Source organism: Hyaena hyaena, unplaced genomic scaffold (genome assembly GCF_003009895.1).
Source record: "Hyaena hyaena isolate Hyena2069 unplaced genomic scaffold, ASM300989v1 scaffold_80, whole genome shotgun sequence".
Classification (NCBI taxonomy): Eukaryota; Metazoa; Chordata; class Mammalia; order Carnivora; family Hyaenidae; genus Hyaena; species Hyaena hyaena.
This window is the reverse complement of record NW_024080712.1, coordinates 1,180,012-1,205,883: the sequence shown is the minus strand read 5'-3', so window position 1 is coordinate 1,205,883 and position 25,872 is coordinate 1,180,012. Positions and strand designations below refer to the sequence as shown.

Genomic DNA, 25,872 nt, shown 5'->3' with positions numbered 1-25,872 from the left:
AAGTAAATAAAAGTGAGGGGGTTATGCTGTTATCTCCTTGAGGGCGGAATATCTCCATAAATTATTTGGACTCCTTCTGCATGGGAGATTTATCTGCTGTCCCCCAACCATTTCTATGCATTTGTTTATATCAGTGTGGACTCATGGATATTTATTATATAACATGGGTTATAATCTAGTTCTATTTTACTTCATTTAAATTGTTCCAGGTCTAGCCACTGGGATCTCATTCATTTGGCTCCTATGTCCTTTTGACATACCCCTGTTACTGTGTGTGTGTCTGTGTCCATCTGCCCGCCCCCCTCCCCCCCAACCATTTCAGTATGGCCAAGGAATACCAGGAGTGGTGATTCTGCCTGGGCACAAGGAGGAGTATCTCCTTGCTCTCAGTACAAACTGTAATACATTTGAACCCCATGATTTGGGCTTGGGAGACATATACTCAGAATTCCTCCTTAGGAGTTTCCAATAGAGATAACATGAGACACACATCTCACATGACCTAATTAATTTCACATAAAGAACAAATTAACGCTTCTCTTAGAGGCCTTCAAAGACCATGACAGAAAGTGTCTTGCATTCTCATATTTTGATGTGTACATCATATCTTTATTATACAATCATTTGTTTCTGAATAGTGACACATATTTCAGTCCTCCTATTTCGCTTATTTGCTTATTTGGTGATATTTACTAACGAAAGAAGGTTCCTCCTCATAAGCTACCACCTACATAGTCTCACAGACACACAGGTGTTACATAAACAGATCCTGCTGACGGACAGTGTCACCATTTGCTCCTAGGAAATCTTCATTAAATGGATCCGGGCCTCTTCTCTCTACCCCATGTGTGGAGTCAGATTCCATTTTTGCTGTCTATCTTCATTTTCTCCATGGACATGATAAAGCTGGTTTATAATCCTGCAGTTATTTACTCTCATCGCTATTCAGAAGGTTCATTTCAATGCTAACTGCGTGGTATTTTTCTTTAAAGAACTGCTCAAAAACTAGGTCTTTGTGAAACACAATGCATTTTACAAAATAACTTCTATGGAGATACTATAGCAATTGCAGGAGGCTTTGAGAATCTTTATCAGCTTTCCTGTCTTCTCAGGTTAAACTTGCCGTAGGCAATTTTGTCTGCTGATACATAATTAATAGAACACATATGATTTATACTCATTTCCTCAGCTTTATTATTCATTTTAATACTTCACTGACTTGATTTTAACCCACTTAAATTATTCCAAATTTCATGGAAAAATGTATTCAAACATAAAGATTAAATCACTTAATTAACCTTTTGATTAAAAAATAAAACCCCAGTACTTATCTATACGATTTTCCCCCTCTAAATAGACTGTGGTGAATTGCAACCTAGAACCTGTATTTCAAATAGCGGCTAATTACAGTCAAATCTTCACAGTGGAGGAATGAAAGGAATTAACCTATGCACACCTGCATGATCTCTTACCAAAACTCTTGTTGAAAAATAAAGGTGCCACTGTTGTAATGGGTGAACATTTCTACTCCCCGGGAGTCAGCTAGTATATAAAATGTGTCTGCAGGGCCTCAGAGTCTAGTTAGTAAACCCAAATTGTTTGGGCTAAAGTAGATGTTTTCATTTATTAATCCCACAAATTTCTTTGCTCTGCTGCTGGGTCTCATCTCTGGCTAGAAACAGTGGAGATTCAAAGAGGAGCAATATATAATCATTGCCCTAAAGGTGAAGATTGTCTAACAGAGGAATAAAGAGAAGTGCAAAAATAACCATACTATCAGGCAGAATGAGATAAAGGACCAAGGACAGGAGCCTAACCAGTCCAGAGGAGGAAGCTATTTCTGTCAGGGGGTGGGAGGTGGGGGGACCCAAAGGCCTTTTACATTTCCTCCTTTTGCTACCTCAGTCCCGAGTATGATCAACATACTAGCTAAATAGGACTTCTTTTGCCCCCAAAATCTTCAGTGCTTTCTCATCTCTAGTGCTTATTTCAGGTCTTCTCCTGTCATTTCTGCTTATTGTAATTCTATCTAATCTTAATACATCAGCTCAAATATTGCTGTCTCTTTGAAATCATTCACTGTTTTTACAAGCCTGACATTAAGATAAGAGTCTCCCTTCTTTGACGTCCCATAGCACTTGCTTTTGGTCATCTTTGTAATATCTACATATTATTCTGTGTACCTCTCTGCCTCTTCCTCCGAGGTCAGGGGTTTTACTGGAACATAGCCACACTCATTTGTTTACATATGGTCTGTGGCTGCCTTTGTGCTACAGCTGCAGAGTTGAGGAGTTGTGACAGAGACCTTATGGCCCACAACACCTAAAATATTTACTCTCTGGCCCTTTGTGGACAATATTTGCTGACTCTTGTACTAGATCATAAATTCCTCAAGGGCAGGGACTGTCCTGCTGTCTCTTTGACCTACTTAATGCCTAACATAGCAGGTGTACCTTGAATATTTAGTAACTTGCATTAAACCTAAATGAAGTAAAGAACTATATGATTTAGTGACTGCTTCCATGGGGGCAAACAGGAACCATTAAGAGAAATTGACTCGTGAAGAGGAGTTGTGAATGGGATGTAAGATCCCTTCTTCCCAAAGAAGTCCAGAGTGTGTTATCAAAAAAAAGAGTTAACAACAATCAGTCCACTCTACACCTAAATATGTTGGAATGCACCACTTTGAAGCAATTATTTTGATGAAACATTTTGTAGAGCAAAACCAATTTTCCCATTAGGATATTAATATTTATGCCCATATATACCAATTATTAATTTCTTTACAAAACATTTGTCCTCAGTATTAGAGTTCATAGACCATGTATTTAATAAATGCAGTCTTCATTGATTAGAACAACTGTACTCTTAGCATTGTAAGCTAATGCTGCTTCTGATAATTATTTCAATTACCTAAATGGTCACATTCAATTTATTTACATCCCATGTCAGATTTTAAAAATAAACCAAGGATTCAAAACCATAATAGTGACTTCCACTTAAGGCCAAGAGGGAATAACAGGGACCAGATTTACCCTCCATCCTGAATCACTGAAAAATCTGGACAAAACATGAAAAAAAAATGGATTTTGAGGCACTTGGACATTAGGCAAAAAAGGACAATGATCCCCGAACGATAGAAAAGAAATGCAGTCAGTCCTCCTATTGCTTCAGTTTACTGTTTTGAGGGAGTTTTCAGGTCATGATGCCGAGAGAATGAACATAAGCAGAGGCCAACGAACTCCCCATATTGAAGATATGGAGCTGAAGGGATAGAGGCCTGAAGGTCATGAAGACATAGTGTCTGCAGAGTCTAGAGTTCACAGGGGAGAATACCAGAATGGAGAGAATTGCTGGGAGAGACAGACAACGAGATTCTAGAGGTCTGAAGAAAGTTCCTCTGGAGCAGTCAGCAAAGGACTGAAAAGTGCCTACCTGTGAGGAAAGGAACTGAGGCCAGAGAAAGGACAGCCATAAAGGATGAGAGGAAAGAGTATTTGGAGTTCTCAACAGGGCTGCGTTCCCACAACCAAATTAGAGAACCTGATCATCCATAGGCCATTACAGTATTATCAGCTAATTACATGCTCAGTATTTGTCACCCCAGTGGGATGCGAGCTCTCCGAAGGCTGAGTCCATGTATGTTTTATTCACTTCTATCTGCCCAGTGCCAAGCATAGTGGCGGGTTCAGGAGTTCAGTATAGTAGTTCACTAACTCTAAGATGCTAGGAACTGAAAGATGTGCCATTATTTTACATATTACTATGAAAGAAAAACCTCTCCAATTAAACTCTGATTTGCCTTCAGTTTTAAGCTGCAACTCAAACTCACAGCTATGAAAACAGGAAAAAGTGTGTCTTAGAATATAGTCTATACTATGAATATTTTAAAAACCTGAATGCGTGAAGACTAGTCCTATAATGTATTTCCATATTTGCAGACCATACTTTCTCTAGAGTCCCACAGAAAGAGAAACCCATGCATATGGTCTGGAACCAACAAATTTATGGGTAAAGAGAAATGGTCTTCTCTATGAGCCAGCGGCAAAAATGTTATTCCTTTTTTAGTGATCTTTTAATTAAGGTTACGTAGGGCAAGAAGCATTATTAGGTACCAATCTGTGTAATATCTGGAACCTTCAGATTTTCTCCACTGACAGAAAGCTGTTAATTTCCCTCTCCGTAAGAAAGGACTGTTTAGCAAGCGGCCAGGAAACTGCAGTGGAAAGCAAGAGGAAGGGTGAGTCTGTTGCCAGGAGAAGTCAGAACTTCTTCATTTTCAGATGGAAAATTCATTATGATCATTCAACAGGGTGCACCTTACTTTAAGAATATGGAAGGAATCTCTAGGTTACCGAATCCTTTGGGACTCATCAATCAACTGTCAAGCACATGAACCGCACAGTCATAAAGGACGTCCATTCTAGAGGCTGAAGGGATATTAGTGACTATAAAATTAGGAAAGTGGCATAGTAAGAAAGGAATATTTAGGATCGAATTAAGTTTGAATTCTGGCTTTGGCACTTACTACTTGTATAACCTTGAGTTTCAACGTATTTATCTAGAAACTGGGACCCATAATATTTAGCTTATGGCGTTGTGAAGAGGTTTAAATAATTGAAGGAAGAGAACTTGATCACAAGTTTGGAACCTAGAGTCAAAAAATATCAGCTTTTGGTATTTTTATTCTGAAAAAGAAAGAGGAAGTTGCCTAACGTGTATGAATATTCTCTATTGTTTATTCATTATTGGTGCAATCTGGGTTTTTTAAAATTTTGTTGCTGAAATTTTTAAAAATACCAGGATCAAGAAGAAAATTAAAGAAAGAAAAGAAAAAGGAATGGCTCTGTGCCAAAATGTCCTTGTAAGCTCATTTGGGGAACCTGTATTTCTTTGCTTTACCAAACAACCTTTATTCATCTTTTTGTCAACAAAGTGTGCCATTTATGTTGGAAACAAAAAAGTACCAGGATCACAACTGTACAATTCAGTGAATCACCACGAAATGCACGTGCCCACATAACCACCCTGGTCAAGAAATAGAACGTCCCTCGACCCCTGAAGCTTAATCGTCGTGATCCCTCCCCATCTCTAATCCCTCTCTACCTCTCAAATCCACCCATACCTCTGGTTCAAACACCATAGATTCATTTTGCCTGTGAATGTTGGGTTTTTTGTTTTGTTTTGGGTATGCTTGTTAACTTTCTTTTCAACATTAGACTTGAGAGGTCCATCTCTGTTATTAGGTGTGACTGCAGTTCTTATATTTTTGTATCTAGCGTTCCATTGTAGGAATAGGCCACCATCTACTTAACCATTTTATTGTTGATCATCATCCAATCTGCTTTTGCTCGACTTTTTAGCTGACCTTAAATGATAGATAATGGCTTATACCTGGTTGGACTCTTAACATAATCACACATGTGAGCTGATGAAAATGATGGTTAAAATGGCCACAGCCGGTATAAGCTATAAACAGCAATTGAGTTCAGCTGGAAAGTCTGCTGAGGGGGAACATGTAATGGAAGCCTCAGGAACCATTATAAGTTCTTCATAACATGAAAGAGGGCAATCAGGCAAGCATTGTCTCTTTACCAAAATGATGCACAGAGATGCCAACTGCATATAATATACAGTGACTACAATATGCCTAGCCAAATAGAGGGATTTCAGAGCCTGGAAAATAACTTATCTCCCAGTCAAAAGCTTCCACCTGTAATTAGCATGGCACAGACAGCATGATGGAACTTAAAATTCTTAGTTTTTCCTCTGGGAGGATTTAAATTGACCGGAGGTTTGAATCTTGGTTCTTCACTTGCTAGAAAAATAACTGTGGACAAATTGCTCAAGTACTCCATGTTTCAGTTTCCCTGCCTGTTAATTGATGATGCAAAGTAGTAGTTGCAGTCATCTGTTTGCAGTGAGACAATGTTTGTAAAGGGTTTAGCACAGGCGGCAGGTATGAAGAAGGAACTCAATAACTGTTAACGAGGCAAGTTGCTGTGGCATAGTGATTAATCATACCACCTCAGGGTCAGACTTCCTGGGTTCAAGGTCTAGCTCTGTGTGAACTTGAGCAAGCTATTTAATTCCTCCGTGGCTTAGTACCATCATCTCCAAAGTGAGGGTGGTAATAGTATCTAGTTCAGAGAGTTGTTGTAAAATTTAAATGAATATACATTCTGGTACATGATAAACACTGAAAACATTTCCCCAGAAATGTTCCCCAGGCCTCAGCCCTGGCTACACATTAATTTTTTTTAATTTTTTAAATGTTTTTTATTTATTTCTGAGAGAGAGACAGTGTGAGCAGGGGAGGGTCAGAGAGAGAGGGAGATACAGAATCCGAAGCAGGCTCCAGGCCCTGAGCTAGCTGTCAGCACAGAGCCCGACGTGGGGCTCGAACCCACGAACCGTGAGATCATGACCTGAGCTGAAGTCGGACGCTTAACCAACTGAGCCACCCAGGTGCCCCAATTTTTTTATTTATTTATTTATTTTTTTTTGCCAATTCGATGCCTGGATCCTACTGCCAGATATTTTGATCGTTTGTCCATGGCGAAGTCTGGGAGAGCTTGAAATTCTCCTCAGCTGATTCTCAAGTGCGGCACACTCTGAGATCCCCTGCTTTAGTGACACTTTCTTCTCTGGCCAGTTAAGCTCCAGCAGTAATTCTTACTCTGATCCCTGAACATCAGAAATTATTGAACACGGTCTTCTTACGATACTTCAACAATAACCACTGAGGGCTTCTTCTGTGTAAGTCACATGAGTTGTGCAGACTTGAACAATACTAGGTCCTCTCCACAAGGGGTTTACAAGAACATAGGGCAAGTACACATGGGCCCTGGTCAATAAGCCACAAGCCCAAAATGCAGTGATTGATCTAAAAGCACAAAGTGCCATGGAGGCAAGGAAAATGGGCCATTTACATTTGATGGAGACCCAGGACAATTTCTTGTAAGAAGTGGCATCCACTTCAAGCAGATCTTTAAAAATGAGAGGTGAATTTACCTTCATAGTCCTAGCTTTCACATCCTTAATAGGATTGCTGAGGCTCTTTCTTCTAACAACACAAAAGTGTAAGATTTTAGAAGATCAATTCATGTGTAGTTTAGAAAATGTTTTGATATTCTGGTTTCATTAAGGCATAGTCAACTTTGGAAAGCAACTGCAATTGCCCCTTTTTTGGGAGGAGGGAGAGAAAATAATTTGCTTTAGACCTTCACAGTTTGCTTCAGATTAGAGCTCATGGCCTCTCAAGTCCTAGATGCAGTCCACAGCAGTCCTTAAGTTTCAGTGCACAAATAGTCTTTGATGACATTAAAATCAGAGGAAACACAAATCCACTTGGTTTTCGTTAGGTAAAGAAAGGGGAGTATTTCCTGCTGACTGGGCTCCTATGGAAGAGTCGGGGCTGCACCTCTGGCCCAAGTGGCTACAGAGAGCTCAAATGAAGGGAGCCCTAGATGCCTCCATGAGGATTCAGAGAACACACTTGCATCTGAACAAACCGAAGGAGCAAGAAGGGGAAATGGACATTTGCATCAACACACTGAGAAACTTCCAAATTAGTTGTGACAGTGCTGAGGAAGCAACACTTAGATAAAAATAGCCTGTCTGTGTGCTCTCTCATCACCTAAACCATTGCTGTTTAATTATTATTTCTTTGGTTATATTGCTCTATAAGAAATAGTATCAAAAAAAATGAACATAACACTATGTGATACAACCAGAGAAGTGAAACTTTATAATAATGTAATTATGTGACAGTAATATAATGTAGGCAGCCAGAATTCTCTGTGGTAATGAATAGCCAGCCAGTTAAGGAAAAATGAGTCCCTGGCTATGTGGGCTCCTTTTATTCTATATCCTAGAGAAAATTTTGATGAATTTTTCACAGTGACTAGACTTTTGTATATATTTACTCATTCAATCAACAAATATTTACTGAGCATATACTATAGGCTAGGTGCTATTTTAGGGAGCAAGCCAGGTAAAGATCTTTGCCATCATGGAGTTCATAGCGCAGCTAAGGGAAACAGGCAACATACAGTAAATTTAATCCATAATAAAGTTTTATATAGGTCATAGTGATGCTATGAGGTAATAAAGTATGGTGAGAAAAAAAAAAAAAAAAGAAAAGTTAGGCCAAGGTATTGATGAGGGCATGGGTGAGATGATAAAGGCCAAAACAGGCTTTATTGATAAGGCAGGATTTGAATAAAGACTTGGAAAAGGTGGAAAAGTTTATCATGTAAATATGTGGGGGCAGAACATTTCAGGCACAGAGAACAGTCATTGCAGAGGCCCAGAGATGACAGCATGTGCCTGGTGTATTCAAGAAACTGCAGGAGGGGCACCTGGGTAGCTCAATCGGTTAAGGGTCCAACTTGGGCTCAGATCATGATCTCACAGTTTGTGGGTTCGAGCCCCATGTCAGGCTCTGTGCTGACAGCCAGCTTAGAGCCTGGAGCCTGTTTTGGATTCTGTTTCTCCCTCTCTCTCTGACCCTCCCCTGCTCTCTCTCTCTCTCTCTCTCTCTCTCAGAAATAAATAAAAAAATTTAAAAAAAAGAAACTGCAAGAGTCCAGTGTACCTAGACCAGTGAGCAAGGAAGTGGTAGTTAGCTGGCTGTCATCTTGGTAATTGAGATAACTGGGCCATGTGTCTCTCACCATTCAGTAGGCTAGCCTGGCCTTATTCACATGGTAGTGTTTATAGGATCCCAAGAGTAACAGAAGAAAGCTAGCTCCAGTATGCAAGCATTTTTAAAGTCTCTGCTAATGTCACATTTGCCATTGTCCCATAGGCCAAGGCGAGTCACAGAGTCAAGTTGACAGTCAGTGTGGGAGGTGGCTATGACACAAAGCATACAGATGTAGAGAGGAGAATAATTACAGCCGTTTTTGTAAAAACTATACCCCATTGCTTTACTTTACTGAACTGTAATCTATTTTATGTATACATCAGTCTTAAAAGTTCTGTTTCTTTTTGTAATACATATTCCATAATAGTTCATTTTTACCTCACTGTGTGGCATTTATAAGAACCAAAGACATTTAGGCTGTATGACCCAGATAGAGTTACCCATTTAAGTGAAATGGAAAGAGAGAGTTCAAAATAATCCTGTGTTTAACTTTTTGAGAAACCTCAAACAAGTTAAAAATAGAACTACCCTATGATCCAGTAATCATGCTACTGGGTATTTACCTGAAAAATACAAAAATACTAATTCAAAGGGATACATTTACCCCTGTGTTTATTACAGCATTATTTATAATAGCCAAGATATGGAAGCAGCCCAAGTGTCCATTGGTAGATGAATGGATAAAGAGGATGTGGCATATATACACAGTAGAATATTATTCAGCCATAAAAAAGAGTGAAATCTTGCCACTTGAGACAACATGGATGGAGCTAGACAGTATAATGCTAAGCAAAATAAGTTAGTCAGAGAAAGACAAATACCATATGATTTCACTCATGGAATTTAATAAACAAAACAAGTGAGCAAAGGAAAGAAAGAGACAAAGCAAGGAACAGGCTGTTAACTCTAGAGAACAAACTGATGGGTTCCAGAGGGGAGGTGGGTTGGGGGCTGGGTGAAATAGGTGATGGGGATTAAGGAGTGCCCTTGTGATGAATAATGGTTGATGTATGGAAGTGTTGAATCACTATATTGTACACTTGAAACTAATATAAGACTGTATGTTAGTTATGCTGGAATAAAAATAAAAAACAATAACCCTGAACCTCAAAATGCTATCCCCAAAAGATTTATGAGTCTCACCAGGACTTGAGCAGAAGCACAGCCTGGGTAACTTCTCCCACTGTCAGCTTCCCTCTAAAGGCTGCCAACAACATTCTGCAGCTCTGTCCCAAGAGAGTTCACACACGTCATCTCTCTGCATATTTTTATCACACACTCACTACATCAACTCTTCAATTTGCTGTGGCTCAGGGAATATCAGAAGGGAAGGTTTTAAAGTCTCTCGTACATGCAGACATCTGGCTAGAGCAAACAGGCCTGCACATCAATTTGCCAGAGCTTGGCTTTCTTACTTTTCAATGTTTTATCCAAAAACTAAGTAAAATCCTGATTTTTACAAGACAAAATTTGTCCTATCATCTTCCAGAAATATCAGTCTGACCTAGGGAATTTATTCCAATTAGCTGGGGATGTACCTTTTTCAAGGAGCAATCATCTTTGCCTTTTAGAGTTAAAACAGACATTCAGACAGATTCTTATTTCAGAACTTTTGTAGGTATCAGCCTTACTGCTTTCATAGTTTCTCTTACTGAAGCCTCTAGCTAGAGACATTCTCGTGGGAAATAAGGCAAGACCAAACATAGTAAGCTTCTTTTGTTTTAAACTCCAAGCTGTCCTGGGTTTGGCAGCTGCCTGAAATGGTCCAGCTGGTCTTAGTTGACCAGATGGCTGAAAAGTAAGGGGAAATTTGCTTATATAGGAAATAGGGCATCTCTGTTAATGATGGCCAAAGATAATACCTCTCGATCCTTGCTTTAAAGGAGATGGTTATGGATCTGTCAGAGTCACCTGCACACCACATCACCCCCACTCTCCCCTACCAACGCTAGCTCTCACCTCCGCAGTCTCTGGGCTGCAGCTACAAATGGGGACTCAAGACACACTTAGGAGTGGCAGCAAATCATTCAGAAATAAGAGCAAACAGAGCAAAGAAAAATAATTGTTTAACCCTGTTTGCCATGCTCATAGCCTACCTCATATCCCACAGCCCTCTATTCACTTTACCCTGATATTTTCCCGTGGGTCGGAAAGACAAGAGTACACCCAGCCTTCAGTCTACCACTCGGGGTTTTGTGCTCCGAATGGAACATTACCAGCAGAACAGCTTCTTGGAGGTTGGCAGAGATGTATATTTAAAAACAACAAACAAACAATTTTACAGCTTCAAATGGAAAGGCACCTATGAAACAGATATCATGCTGGTATTTCATTTTCCTGTATTTAGGGAAAAGATTGAACTTTTGAAAAACCAAATCAAACCAAACAAAACCAGACCAAACAAAACAAAAACCACAAAGAGCTTTGGTTGGCAGGAAAGCAGGAAATTAACTTGGAATCAATAAACACAAGTTTCTTACTTGAAATGTGTTTAAAATTTCTGAAGCATGTTGGAAACCTGCCCAGAGTGTCTTCTAGAAAAGCTTATGTTATGAGTGTAGCCCAAATATTATGAGTAGGAAGTCCTTATTGCCTGGAATAGCCTTTACCACCTCCTACTTTACCTATTTAATATGCTTCATAGATTCAGCTCAGGCTCCCTCCTTCAGGCCGTTTTCCCAGCACTACTCCTTCTCTCCCTCCCTCTCTGGCTCTCTTCCTCCAAGCCCTTGCCTCTTCCTCTACTTCTCCCTCCTTCATTTAATAGGTTCGGCATCCTTCTGGACGTCTTTATATTCCACATCATTTAATAGTCACCATTGCAAGTTTCTGTCTCTGGCATACTAAATGACAACCTTATTTATCTTTGATTTACCTAGCTCCTAGCACAATGGGTGGCACAGTGAAAACATTCAATAAATGCTTGTTGAATAAATGAATGGATGAATGAATCACCAATTAAATTACACCCGGAATACCATAAGTCTTTTTAATACTGTTTATTCATTCGGTAACCTGCTCTTTACTGGGCACCTACTACTACTTTACTGAGCTAGATGTTGTGCTAAGTGTTGGGTATGTAAACATGGACATCATCAATGGAGTCCTTGCCCTCATAGGGATAAAGCTCTAAAATTAAGTGTGTTTATGTATAAGTGTGACAGTATAGGAAGAGGATATTCTTGTTGTCTCAGAATTTCAACTAAATCCTTACTCTGAAGGGAGACTACACATATGCATGAAGGATATAGGACTTGCTAGAACAAAGCAAATTCTATCTAGAGAACTTTGCACCCAACATCCTGGATTATTCCAGAAGACTTGACCTTTGAAAAGAACTAATTGAAGTGGTAGAATCTGTGGGTATTAACAGGGCTGTAGGATTTTCTCTCTTCTCCTAAAAATAGGGAGAGGATGGTTTGCCCCCACCCCCGCAAGGGAAGAGATCGGCATCTCCTGCACATGTTGTGTATCGGCTGAGCTGATGAAATTCCAACAGGTTGCTCCTGGATCAGAGAGTAAAAATGTTACTAGGAACACCTGTCAGGTGTCCTCAGTAGTTTGGGTTTTATATGAAAACATGAGCACTGATACTTGTTTCTTACCTGGATAAATTCTGAAGGCAGTGGGCTAGCTGGAGTACCCAAAATGGTGGAGTAAAAGTGTAACGGTTAATAGTTAAGTTACATTTCCACTATTTAGCAAGGCAATGGACACACATTCTTGGTGGGCCAAATGCATGGCATGGAAGATAGATGTGAACCATCTTGAAAACATGTCAACCAGGAGGGCTATCTACTTGAGTAAGGGAGCTCTGGGAGTAAGAAGTTTTACTGGATATGCTGCTAGGAGGTGGTAGATAAGAGGAGATTATGACACCAGCTAGAAATTGCATTATTCATCCAGGAATGGTGTAGTGTGCAAGTTCCCCAGGAATTACCAAGGAACTCACATTCACCTGACAAGAAAGCCAGCATTTGGAGGCTTGCCATTAGAGAAGGCAAGGGTTAGAACAAAATAGAATCAGTCACGCATAACTTTCTTCCATCCATTCTTTCCCTCATCCCTCAACAGGGGAGAGGCAAGCAACAAGAATGGGGAAGAGAATTGGAAAAGCAGAAGGAGGAACTATGACAGAACAGACAACACCCCCACCTCGCTGCACATCTTCAAGCCGAAGGTTAGGCCTGGGCTGGGGACAAGGGAGGGAAAGAGCATTGAATTGGTTTTGAGACTGAAGTTTTATTTCAAGCTAGCTGATTGTTTGAAAATCTGATAATGGGCTGTGCTGAAGTACTTATCACCAATACTTCAGCTGTCTATTAGATTGTAAAGCAGATGTTTGTTCATTCTGGGTCTAATGGCATGGCATGTAATAACTGTGAATCTATGGGATCTTTCTAAAGTCCTCCAGGAACAGGGAAAGCAGAACCAAGTGAGGATATTTAATGGCAGTGATTGGAGAAAAACAAAGCCATTGCTTATTCAGACCATCTAGAGCTTAACCCATTCAATAAATTGCCTACCTGTGAAAAACACATCCATGGGCATGCGCACATACACACACGCATGCATATAACAAACATTGGCTCATCTCATTGGCAGCATGACTATAACCAAGTAATGGGGCATCCAAAGAACATGGTATCTTCTACTCATAAAGCCCTTTATGAGTCTTCTAATATATTCTCCCATCCCATGGAGCAGTCTTTTCTTTTACATTATGGACAGGGAACAATAACAACAACCAGAATGATTTGAGCGCCTACCATGTACAAAAACTGGGCTAAACAATTTATATAAATAATGCCTCATTGTATCCTAGTTCCGTTTTTGAAATGGGTAGATAAGGTTATTCTCACTTTAGAAATGAGGAAGCAGGCTTAGAAGGGTTGAATGAAATGAAGGCTTTAAGATTTAGATTCAGGAGGCCTGCCTGTGTTTCAAAATATGTATTTGTGGATATATTCTTCTCAAAGGCTACTTGAGAACTTCTGGAAAGGAAGACATAGTCCTTTAGAGAAATTCCATTCCTCTGTAGTGTATATAATATTTTATGAGATTGTTTCATATATTAGGACTCTAATATTTTCTGTTGAAAAACCTTTTACCATAGATTCTGTTTTTAGTCTGTCTTCTGCATGGTTTTACGTGGGGGAACATGGCTGTTCATTAATTTCTTTATCCACTCAATGAGGATTTGTCCATCATCTATTGTAAGTCACATACTGTTCTAGGTGCTAAAGTTAATGTGATGAACAAGACAAAGTTTCTGCCTGAATAGAAGATATTGGGCATCTTCCTACAGATCATACTTCCTTTGCTCTAATCATCTTCAGTTCCTTCTTTTTATCCATTGCAAAATAAGGTTTAAAAATATATGCCCATGTCTTTAAGAACATAGTGAGACACAAGCCCTCTAAACGAATATATTTATAATGATCACACTTAGAAAAGCAAGCAATAAAATCCTAAATTTCCAAGATAGTAAAATAAATGATGATTAATATGCCAGATAGACAATTAGGTCATGGCAAATTATGTTCATGATAGATTTTTAATGCTGTGGAAATAGCAGATAGTATATAACTCTAAAAGTTTGATCCGGTTTTCTGTGTATGGATGTCTGTGGGTTTGTCTACAAATGTCTGTAGAAAAAAGGCTAAAAGGAAATATGCCAACATCTTCACAACAGTTATTTCCTGGATGATATTTTCTGTTTTCTATTTTTTCTATAATATGCATGTCTTACTTTTAAAGTGCAAGGTGTATGCCTACTCTGTAAAGGCCATTGCTTTAGGCAATGTACAGTCAGCAGTCAACACAGTGGGGCATCTGCTTGGGGACTGCAGTGTTTATAAATCAAAATGAGTCCGTGTGTGTGTGTGTGTGTGTGTGTGTGTGTGTGTGTGTGTGTGTGTGTAAGTGTATGGTCAATTCTTTATTTTCCGGAACTCACTTTTTATCCCATTCTCCTTTCTCACTGTCATCTCTATGAGTCACATCTCCCCGCAGTCAGTTGAGATCCAACCATGTTTAATAATAGCGTAAGAAAAATACACGTAGGAAGATGAACCTGCTTATATCAAAGGGAGAACCACTACAATTTCAGAGCCATGTAGAAAATGATTTTGGATTACACCATTTTTTGCTTTATCTGAGTTCCTAATTGCCTCTAAGTACATAGATCACTGATCAGTGACCATTTGTTTAGCAATAGTTTTGACCATTGATGTAGAATCATAATAGCTAATTAGAATGAATAACAAATTTATAAAAACTCAAGCTCCCATTCTGGAAATAAATGACTACTTTTTTTTCACAGCAATGTAAGTTTGGAGGCAATAACATGTCTTACATTTTGACATTATCTGCTTACAATTTCTCACCAATACTTTAGCTGTCTATTAAATTGTAAATTACATGTTTTGTGCATCCTGAGGTTTAATGGCATGGCATGCAGTGATGGCTATAACTAATAACTAACAAGGAATAAGCCAATGAACCTGTTTGAGAATGGACACACAGTGGATTAGGATTTTTGTTAGGTAAAATTGATTTGTGATTACATAGCCAGAAAAGAAGCTGTTAGTATTTCTGATATCTGTATTTTGATAGAAATACAACGCAAGTATTGTGTACTATTTGCTATTCTAGAAAATTAACAAGTATCAGAGATGGATCTATCCCTCTCTCTATTAGCATACAAATATGATATTTATCTTTGGAGGCATAGAACTTGGAAAGTTGGTATAACCGTTTCCCCCGTATTCAGTCCATCTTCATTGTGGCCACGGGCCTCTTCCATATGTCATCTTGTCTTCCAACATAGAAGATAATGTGGAACATGATCTCACATATCTCATGTCAAATACAGCACGACTAAACATAAGCTCAAGCCAGCAAAGATTATATCTCAATTATTTTCTGGAACTAGGTTTTGGAGAGACTGCTCAACCAGTATAAGACAGTATACAGTGAATACTAAATTGAACTCACACTCCTAGAAAATTGAAGACAGAGGCTAAATGTACTCAGTGAAAAGGAAACCCACATAGGCACACTTCTGGGGTGCTGGGACATTTCGCAAACAGGACATTTATCGTCACTTGCTTAAGCAATATTTACAAATATGGAGGGCCTTCCCTTACATAAAAATAAATTATACAGCCATTATGGATTATTACCTGAAGTGCCACAAAATGTCTCTGTGTACCTGTTATCCACCTCATACTTCTCTGTCCACCTCCCGTAGTTGCCACAATTTTCACCATCTTGGATGACACCACTGTTCCTTCTCTAGGCAACTATGTCCCTCAAAAATAATTGCGTGTCAGCCATTAAGGTAACTTAAGGCATAGCGATTCATGTATCTGATTTGCTGCACTCCAATATTTACATTTATTTCTCATATATACTCATTGGTATTGATTTTCTGTGTAAATTTCCAGGAGCTTAATTCAAACTTTTATTGCTGTAAATGACTTCACTGAGCGTATGAATCACCATGGCCTCACCAATAAATACTGGGAAGTACAGCATAAGTTGCATCAATCTGACTCTGATTCCTGCAAGCTTCATGGCCCATGAGCGCTTGAGGTCACAGTCACTCAAGGGCTTCTTAGACATAATTCCTGAGCCGTGTTTCTGCCTCCACTCACTCCTCTTCTCTGTCAACCGTTATTCCCCGTGTCCCCTAATTCATCTAAATAGGAGTTTCCCCTGGGTCCTCAGAGCTCTAATTGTCTCAAACCCAGCTCTCCATTCTCTTACTGTGTTACACCTTCCACAGTACCACAGGATGGCAAACATTTCTGTCCTCACAAAATGTACCAGCCCACAAAACCTTTGACAAGTGCTCCCCCCCTACCCCCAGTCACTTGTCAAGTGAGGAGATTTCTTACCTTTGGCAGAGAGGCCCTGGAGCCTGAACTCTGGGTGGTCATCGTTAAGACGGTGGTGATGCCCAGTGCGACCCTAGCAGGGGCTGCATCCATGTTTATCCAAAAGGAGACCCAGGACAAAATGACTATCAACAGACTGGGGATGTACATCTGGATCAAATAATACCCCATCTGGCGCTCCAGGTGAAACTTTACCTCGATGCAGGTAAACTTGCCTGCAAGCAGGAAATAATGGTTTAAAATCCAGTTCAAATTTCTTTCCCATTCCAGCCTCCCACTGTTGTTGTTGCTGCTGCTGCTGTTGTTGTTGTTGTTGTTGTTGTTGTTGTTTTAAGAGTATTACTAGTGCATTTGGAAGATTGCATCAAATACTCACCCTATATAACCAATTCAACTCTTTTTTAAATCAACCAGTAATGAAGTAACAGTGGGGAGAATGAGTGATCTAAAGAGTCATTGGACCCAAACCACATGGCATATTTCATTTTCTAACTCTGTGCTTGTTGTAGCTTGATTATTTAGACAGAGTTTCAGAATTTTCAAGACTATCAGAAACTGACCAGTAGAAATATTCACATTTTGTGAGGCTAAAATATGTAATATGTAACATAGAATATATAACCTGCAGCGTATATGTATGGCATAAAATATATAGCGTATAATATGTAACAGTTGAAAATCATAAAGTTTACATGGAGCTCTCAAAGCATTTGGATAATGGTGTATCTGTCTTTGTGCTAGCCATAATAAGAGAAAAATGTATATTTGTATATGCCATGCATATAATCTAGTCATTGTAACAGTTTCCTAGCCTTCTGGGTAATTGCTTGAGGACATGTAGAATATTCCTACAATCTGTGCACAGTGTTACATTACTTATAAAAAAAAAAAAGAAGTGTGTACAAAGACATTAAAACTTTTGGCATACTATGAAGAGACACAAGTTCCTACCGCTCGCCACTTTTCTTCTTTAATTGGTTTGGAGTCAGAAACTTGGAAGCTAATTTGGTTTAGTCCACACCAATTATAAGAGATAAGGTTGGATCCTCTTAGTCAGGAAAAACATCTTGGAATCAGGTTTTGGTCACTTCCTAAGAAGCACTATTGACTACAAGAATAGGTGTTCATGAACATTCTGTTCAGCAAGAGACCTGGGGCAGTCACTGAACAAACCATCCTGTCTAGCTTACCTCTCCATGGTCAGCCTATGTGGTATCAAAGACTGGGACATTCATAGGAAAAGCCATCAAGTTTACTGGGCAGGCATGATCTTCCAGGTAACAACGTACACCCGCTTCTTAGCACCACCTCACATTCTCCCCCGCCCCATGTGTCTACCAGCACCACTAACAGTGCATGACTTTAGAGCCGGCTGAATTCCTGCCAGCCGATTTTCATCCAAATTCCTATTACTGTCCAGGACTAGAGAGCCCAGCAACTGTACTCCTGAATTTACAAAGACCTAGGTAGTTACTCCCCTCCCACTAAGTCAGAGACTACAAACTGACTTGAGGATCCAGTGTCAAGAGTGGATGCCAGAGATGGGCCAGAATTTATGCATTGCCTGCTCTATGCACAAGGTCTTGTGCACATTTCCTTGGATTCATTTGACACCAGATGGTCAGTAAGAGAACAGAGAACAGTAAAAGACTCCCAAATCTGGTGGGGTTTTTTTTTCTCTCTCCATTTTGGAGACATTACCTACTGTGCCCACTGACTTATTCCAGAGGGTACAGGCATCTTATCTGTAGTGGGGTTTTGAGCCAAGCCCAGGTCTGTGCCTTGTAGCTTCACTTTCTTGGTAAAGAGATAGCAATTAAGGTGATATGTGGATCTTCCACACTACTGCAGATGGAGTCTGCTTGGGGTTAGCAGCTGAAAGGAAGCTTACCAGTGTTGTAGTGCTTTGTGCAGTAGCCAAGTTCCTTCTCTTCCTTCAAAATAAACTGAGGCAGGGTCAGTCCTTCAGCAACTTGAACTGGACCATCACTTAACCACTCAAATATCAGGTCATTCATCGTGTACCCAACTGGAGTAAACAAATCATAGTGAAAAATTGAATGCATCTTTTCAAGAAAGCTTGAAAGCCTAGCTATGTAAAAAAACAAACAAGCAATCCATCTAAAGCAGACACATACTCAGTCAATTCAAGAGCATCTTTTAAAAAATAAATGTTTATTTTTTCCATTGGATATTCTTTCCTGCAGAGAAGGACAAATATCATATGTTTGCACGTATAGGAGGATTAGGAGGAACTTGATGGAGGAACAAGGGGGAGAAGAAGGGCGGAAATGGTGGGGGAAAGGGAGAGGGGCAAACCATGAGAGACTCTTGAATGCTGACAAAAACTGAGGACTGATGGGGGGGGGGGGGGGGGGGGGATGGGCATGGAGGAGGGCACTTTGGGGATGAGCACTGAGTGTTATGTAGAAACTAATTTGACAATAAACTATTTGTAAAAAAAAAAAATGTTTATTCATTTTTGAGAGAGAAAGAGCGCATGAGCAGGGGAGGGGCAGGGAGAGATGGGGACAGAGGATCTGAAGTGGGCTCTGCGCTGACAGCAGTGAGCCCATTGTGGGGCTTGAACTCACAAACTGTGAGATCATTACCTGAGCCGCAGTCATACACAACCGACTGAGCCACCCAGGAGTCCAAGAACATTTTTAATAAAATAGCTACATTCATCATGACAACTACATGTCATTGGAGTCAAAGATGTTGAAGAGAGCAAACCTTCTGAATGATTTATTTCTGTGTAATGGGAGAATGGATTCCATAAAGTCCATTTTCTTCCACCCATTGTATTTACTGAATCTTTCTGAAGAACAAACAAGTAAATAAACATAAAATTCCTTTGATGATTGTCTTTACTTGAAAGAGCTGTATCTGACAATCCAGGAAGGCAATTTGATTCATGTCACCAGGCTTAGTATTTCAAATGAAAAGCATTCTTCTTCTCTTTTTTTTTAGATGAGAATAAATTCATCACAGGGCTGCCTAAAACACTCCCATTGCAAGCAAGTGTGGCCCCTCTTCTAGGGTAAATTAGCTTTGTTTTCAGAAAGCATATCTTAAAGTCCTTATGTTCAATCTTCTGTTACTTTACCAAGTGGGGAATAATGTAGGCAGGTAACCTAAAAGGAAGTCATAGAATAATGCAAATCAAGAATATTCATGTGTGCTACTATCTTACTAAATGGGCACACTCATCCCAATGGTTAACATGGAGTAAAACAGATTCTTCATTATGTAAGGTCCTATTGTTATGTGACTTTTGAACCATCCAAAGTAAGATTATTATCAGTTTATTAAACCAAAGTTAGCTCGTAGTTTCCAAGCTCCTGCTAACTATGTCGTTATCTGGTTAAGTGCTTCTGGATCTTTTCTCACCCTAGAAATGAAAGCTGCTATACCTTCAGGCATCATTTCTCTCCCTTCCCACTTTGCTTGTGATATTTGAACTCTAAAATGAGAGTGAGGAGGACAAGGGAGATTATGTGAGGTCTTGGTTGACCAATAACTTCAGCATATTTATTAAGTTGATAGATTCTTATTCTTGTTTACTGCAAGATAGTGATTCACCAAAGCTACCCAGAAATCAATGGCAAAGTTAATTGGAACCTACTTTCCTCTTTCTTTGGGCCACCTTTTCTATCCAGAGCCAAAAAGGAGAACATGGAAGTCAAGGAATTACAAGAGAACCCTGTACAAGCATTGATGTTCCACTAAGAGAATGGCCAACCCTATCTCTTGCACTCCTACACTATATGAGTACTTCTTGGGTGTCTCCAGCAAGCACAAAAAGCTCATATCCCCACATGCTTGTAGCCCCACATCCTTCTCTGGCAAGTTTCTCACTGGCCACCACAATATTTGTTGCCATCCATCCTGAAGTCCCACACTGGGACAGAAAGAAGAGGGAAAGAGACAGGGAAGGAGGAAGGAAGTAATATGAGGGTAAAAAAGTAAGGAATAATTGCAACCCTTCCCATTCAAAGGTAGTGGTAAACACACCACTGCTTCTTTGATTTCATTACTTCCAGGGCAGCAAGAACCAAGCATATTTACTAATTGGAGTTTTTTTAAGTCTTGGAGAAGCCTCAGATGACAGCTAAGGTTGCTGTTCTGCAGAGAAAATAAGTGTTGGGTCGAGGCAGGGGAGAGTTTGGAGCAGTAGAGAAGACACAAAGAAGGAACCATTATATAAGAAAATGTTTTTCTCAACTTTCCTCTCAAGAGAAGGGGCAATAGGGAAAAAATAAATACGTAAAGCCGATTGTAAATCAGAAATTCTCATTTTATCCCTGACAACTTCTTAAAACAAAGGCATTTCATTATTTTGTTTATTTCTGTAGGGAATTTCAAGGGAAATCTACAGTGATATCAAGTGATCAGTAGGAAACCCTGTGACTGCCTCTTTTTTAATAGTAGGTGACATGTCTTTTTAATCTTTATTATTTGTCTAAACCAAGAAGTTAAAAGTATTTCCTTGCCCTCGCCTCATTAAATCTCCTAACATCCCTGTAAGTCAGTAGCACTTGTTATTCTCTGCATTTTACAAACAGAGAAAGTGACAGAGCAAGCCAGAAAAACATTTCATGTCTCTTGCCTAAAGATCCCATTACCTTGGAGGCATCAGCAACTTATGGCACATGTCAAAGATTTCAGTGACATCAGGACTAGGGCATAAATGGGACAAAGTAGATAGCATTTCTCTATTTACTTCCCCATGCCTTTGTGGATCCACTGCCGTTCTAAGGGAAATGCCTTTTCTTCCCTATACTCTCTAGCCCCCCATTCTTTCACCCTCCTCTGGCGAAGGTCCCTGTATCTTGTCCTCAAATCAGGTATCCCTTCCTGCCAAAATTCCTTTGGGGTGATGGGCTTTATGAGCATAACGTAGAAAGAAATACAATTTTCTGATTAGAGAGTGATTCATTTTAGAGATTGACTAATAATCTTAATTTTCCCAGGACACATTTTTATTTCAAATAAAAAAGCTATTTATTTATTTATTTCAAATAAAAGCTACTAAATCAGGTTTGTGTTTTGAGGAAGGGTGAGTTACTTGGCATTTTACTTTGAAAGACTGTCTCTGTAGGAGACTTGCGCACACACTTGTTTGTCCTTCCATCAGGGCCTTGGGAGTTGGTAATGGGTAAAGAATGAGTCTTATGGGTCCTTTCTTCTTAATGACACACTAAAAGAACCAGGTCATTGGTTAAAACAGGAAGGCAGTCATTTCGACAGTTGGAACTTACAACTCTCCAGCTGCATTGTACAAGTCTGGACATCCATTGGAAAATTCTTCAAGTCCATGGGACAGGATAAGGTCAAGGTGAGTCTTAGCAAAGAAAAAAAAATTAAAAACAGGTTTTAGATCAGTGAGGTCTGATTCTTGAGGAACAAACCGAAAACACACTTGACATTAAGCAAAGTGCCATTGATCCAAAGAATGAAATCCAATCTCTCAGAGCAGTGCTTTCTCTTTTTCAAATGAACAAGTAGTCATTGCTAAATTTTAAGAATATTGTAGAATTTCATTATAGCCCCTTACTCTCTATTTCCCAGCTTCTAGCCTCTGACTCCCACCTCAGTGATCTCAAGTTTATTCTAGAATCAAAATGAGCACCTGAGAAATAGTGTAATGAGAACAATGGTTGTGATCAGCATTGGTTCTCCTTCCGTAAAATGGGCAGATGCTTAACTCTTCTCTTGCTAATGCACATGGATAGGTTAACAGTATATTGTAGTACTTATTCTAGAATTTTGACAAATCTGGAGCAAATAATGCTTGAGCTGAAAAAACCATTTAAGGATGGTGGTCTTGACCTCTGCACCCAAGAAAGGCTACTCTGCTTCTCCTTTCCTCTTTCCTTAACTTTTCAGAGCCCTAGCCAGCTCTGACTATGCCTTGTTTCAAGGTATTGGTTGAGCTGCTCTCTCTTTTCCACCATTTCCTTGTTTAGTCCTCAAGGAGATGGTACATACCTCTTGGTCTTCACTTCTTCTGTACCTCAGAAATGTAAGGAAGGAAATTAATATTGAGAATCAGCAGATCTGGGTTCCCTTCCCAATACTGCCTCAAACTCTTTCTTTCCCCTAAGCAAGACCTTAAACTCAATAAACATTCATCTCCTTATCAACTGATGGGGTAGGATAAAATGATGCTTATTCCCATTTAGCTCCAATATTAGCATGCCTTTTTTTTTTTAAATAGCTTATTGTCAAGTTGGTTTCCATATAACACCCAGTGCTCATCCCCACAAGTGCCCTCCTCCATGCCCATCTCCCCCCTCCCCCCTACACCCATCAGTCCTCAGTTTGTTCTCAGCATTCAAGAGTCTCTCGTGGTTTGCCTCCCTGCCTCTCCCTCACTGTTTTTCCCCTTCTTCTCACCCATGGTCCTTCGTTAAGTTCCTCCTAATCCTCCTATACATGCAAACATATAGTATTTGTCCCATATTCTAAATGTCACTGCTCCAAATTCTGTTCATTTTCTCTCAAACATCTTTTGTAGGCACAGGACCCTCTGGTGCTTGCCCTAATACCTAAACTCTCCTTACTGTCATTCTCATGCTTGCTCTCCTTTTCTGGTTCTCTTCTCTTTCCTTTCTCTGCTTCATTTTATCCATCCCATGCAAGCCAACACAAAGCAAAAAGTAATGGCACACTTATGTTAAAGCAAGAAAATGTCTGGGATTCGAAGTGAGATTAAGTGAAGAGTCTGTGCTGACACTCCTCAAAATTGTTAAAATGCAACAGTGATTGAGAAAAGCAACACACCAAAGAATGCATTGTCATTTCAATTCTATAAAAATATTTTCAATCTTGGAAGGAAACCGGCTATATTAAAAGTATTTCTGGTTGGTGGGATGATTCATATTGTGTTTTTACTCTTTATTCTGCATTATCTGTGTTGAAAATAGAGGCGATTTGAAGATGTCCATCTTCACATAATTAAACAACCCTATTGTTCAAACAATAGCTGGAAGGTAAAATTATAAAATTCTGTACTATCTGGTAATCCCTTTGTTGTTTTATTAAAATTTTGCCTTAAGCATACGGTATTTCACCTTTGTTGCTAAACAAATTACCTAGCTTCTGTGGGCTGTTCTGAGAACACAAATACTACGTTTCTAAAGGAAAAAATAATCGTTTTGAGTTTTTAAGTATCTGAATTAAAAATAACATTTTAGGCAAGAAAAATAATTTTTGTCAATCGTAGAGTTAATTTAGAGATATAGATATAAATGTAGATACAGATATTTAGATTTTTTTCATGTCATGAAGACTTTACTTTTTGGAAAACACTATATTATTGAGACTAATGGCATGAACTCTTTAAGGGCAGAGGAAAAGAATCAGAGAGAAAATTTCTAGTAATCAAAAACTTTTTAAAATCTGACCCTTTATTAAGAGGAAAAAGACCTCAACAGGATCTACGGATACAGGTTTTATTACCAACACAGTGAGAATCTGTTTATTCTCTCCCTCCCATTTTTCAAACTGGAAATATTTTTGTCAAACAAAAATAGGTTCATCATACAAAAATAATGAGGGGGCATGTGCATAATTTAAGTGAATCAAAACCAGAAACTTTGGAAATTTCATCACGATTTTGAAAAGTTTACTTTAAGAAATTAGAAAATAATAATCATGGAAATGAATATAGCTTTATGAAACAGCAGCAATAATTCAACCGTATTTCATCAGTTATTGGAAACAACTCAATTTTAATATTCTTTGTAAAGTTTATTTTAATACGTAAAAATACTTTTATTATTTTATTCTTAATTTTTTAACATTTTAATTTATTTTTGAGGGACAGAGACAGAGCACAAGTGGAGGAGGGGCAGAGAGAAAGGGAGACACAGAATCTGAAGCAGGCTCTGGACTCTGAGCTGTCAGTACAGACAAAGAACCCCTTGCAGGGCTGGAACCCACCAACTGTGAGATCATGGCATGAGCCAAAGTTGAACGCTTAACCGACTGATCCACCCAGGCACCCTTATTTTTTTTTTTTATTTTAATCCAAATTTGTCAGCATATAGTGTAATAATGGTTTCAGGAGTAGAACTTAGTGATTCAACACTGACACGTAACACCCAGTGCTCATCCCAGCAAGCTCCGTGCATCACCCATTTAGCCCATCGCCCCACCCTTCTCCCCTCCAGCAATCCTCAGTTTGTTCTCTGTGTTTAAGAGTCTCTTACAGGGGAACCTGGGTGGTTCAGTCTTTAGTCCAACTTCAGCTCAAATCATGACCTCATGGTTGAGGGGTTTGAGCCCCACGTTGGGCTGTTGCTGACAGCACAGAGCCTGGAGCCTGGTTCAGATTCTCTGTCTCCCTCTCTCTCTGCCCCTCTGTGACTTGTGTATGTATACACACATGTATGTTCTCTGTCTCTCTCAAAAATAAGTATTATGCAGTTCATGAGTTCAAGCCCCATGTCAGACTCTATGCTGACAACTGGGAGCCAGGAGCCTGCTTTGGATTCTGTGTGGTCTCTCTCTCTCTCTGCTCCCACTCTCTCTCTCTCTCTCTCTCAAACATAAACATTAAAAACAAGAATTTCTTATGGTTTCCCTCCCTTTCTATTTTTATTTTATTTTTCCTTCCCTTATCCTATGTTCATGTGTTTTGTTTCTTAAATTCCACATATGAGTGGAATCATATAATATTCTCTTTTACTTACAATTTTTATTTTATTTATTTTTTAAATAGTTTATTGTCAATTTGGTTTCCATATAACACCTAGAGCTCATCCCCACAAGTGCCCTCCTCCATGCCCATCACCCCACTTCCCCTCCTCCTCACCCGCATCAGCCCTCAGTTTGTTCTCAGCATTCAAGAGTCTCTCATGGTTTGCCTGCCTCCCTCCCTCTCCCCCACTATTTTTCCCTTTCTTCTCCCCCATGGTCCTCCATTAAGTTCCTCTTAATGCTCCTATATGTGCAAAAGTATGGTATCTGTCAACAAATTGGACAACTTAGAGAAGAAATGGACAGATTCCTAAACACACACTCACTACCAAAATTCACACAGGAAGAGATAGAAAATCTGAAGAGACCCATAACAAGTGAAGAAATTGAATCAGTTATCAAAAATCTCCCAACAAATAAGAACCCTGGACCAGATGGCTTCCCTGGGGAATTCTACCAGACATTTAAAACAAAATTAATACCCATTCTTCTCAAGCTATTCCAAAAAATAGAAATCGAAGGAAAACTTCCGGACTCATTTTGTGAAGCCAGTATCACTTTGATTCTGAAGCCAGACAGAGACCCAGGGGGGGGGGAAAAAAAAAGAAC

The 25,872-nt window shown here is 39.4% G+C and overlaps 1 protein-coding gene across 2 annotated transcripts in view; it reads right to left on the bottom strand.

Annotated features, from left to right (window-relative positions):
• The window catches only part of GLRA2 (glycine receptor alpha 2), a 179,917-nt gene that overhangs the window by 82,604 nt on the left and 71,441 nt on the right, over positions 1–25,872 (bottom strand). For both annotated transcript variants that reach the window (XM_039233918.1, XM_039233919.1), the window contains exons 5-7: positions 21,819–21,901; positions 18,446–18,583; positions 16,555–16,769 (exon numbers count right to left, since the gene is read on the bottom strand). In XM_039233918.1, the coding sequence (XP_039089849.1) occupies positions 16,555–16,769; positions 18,446–18,583; positions 21,819–21,901 (436 nt within the window). The remainder of the gene's footprint in view (positions 1–16,554; positions 16,770–18,445; positions 18,584–21,818; positions 21,902–25,872) is intronic.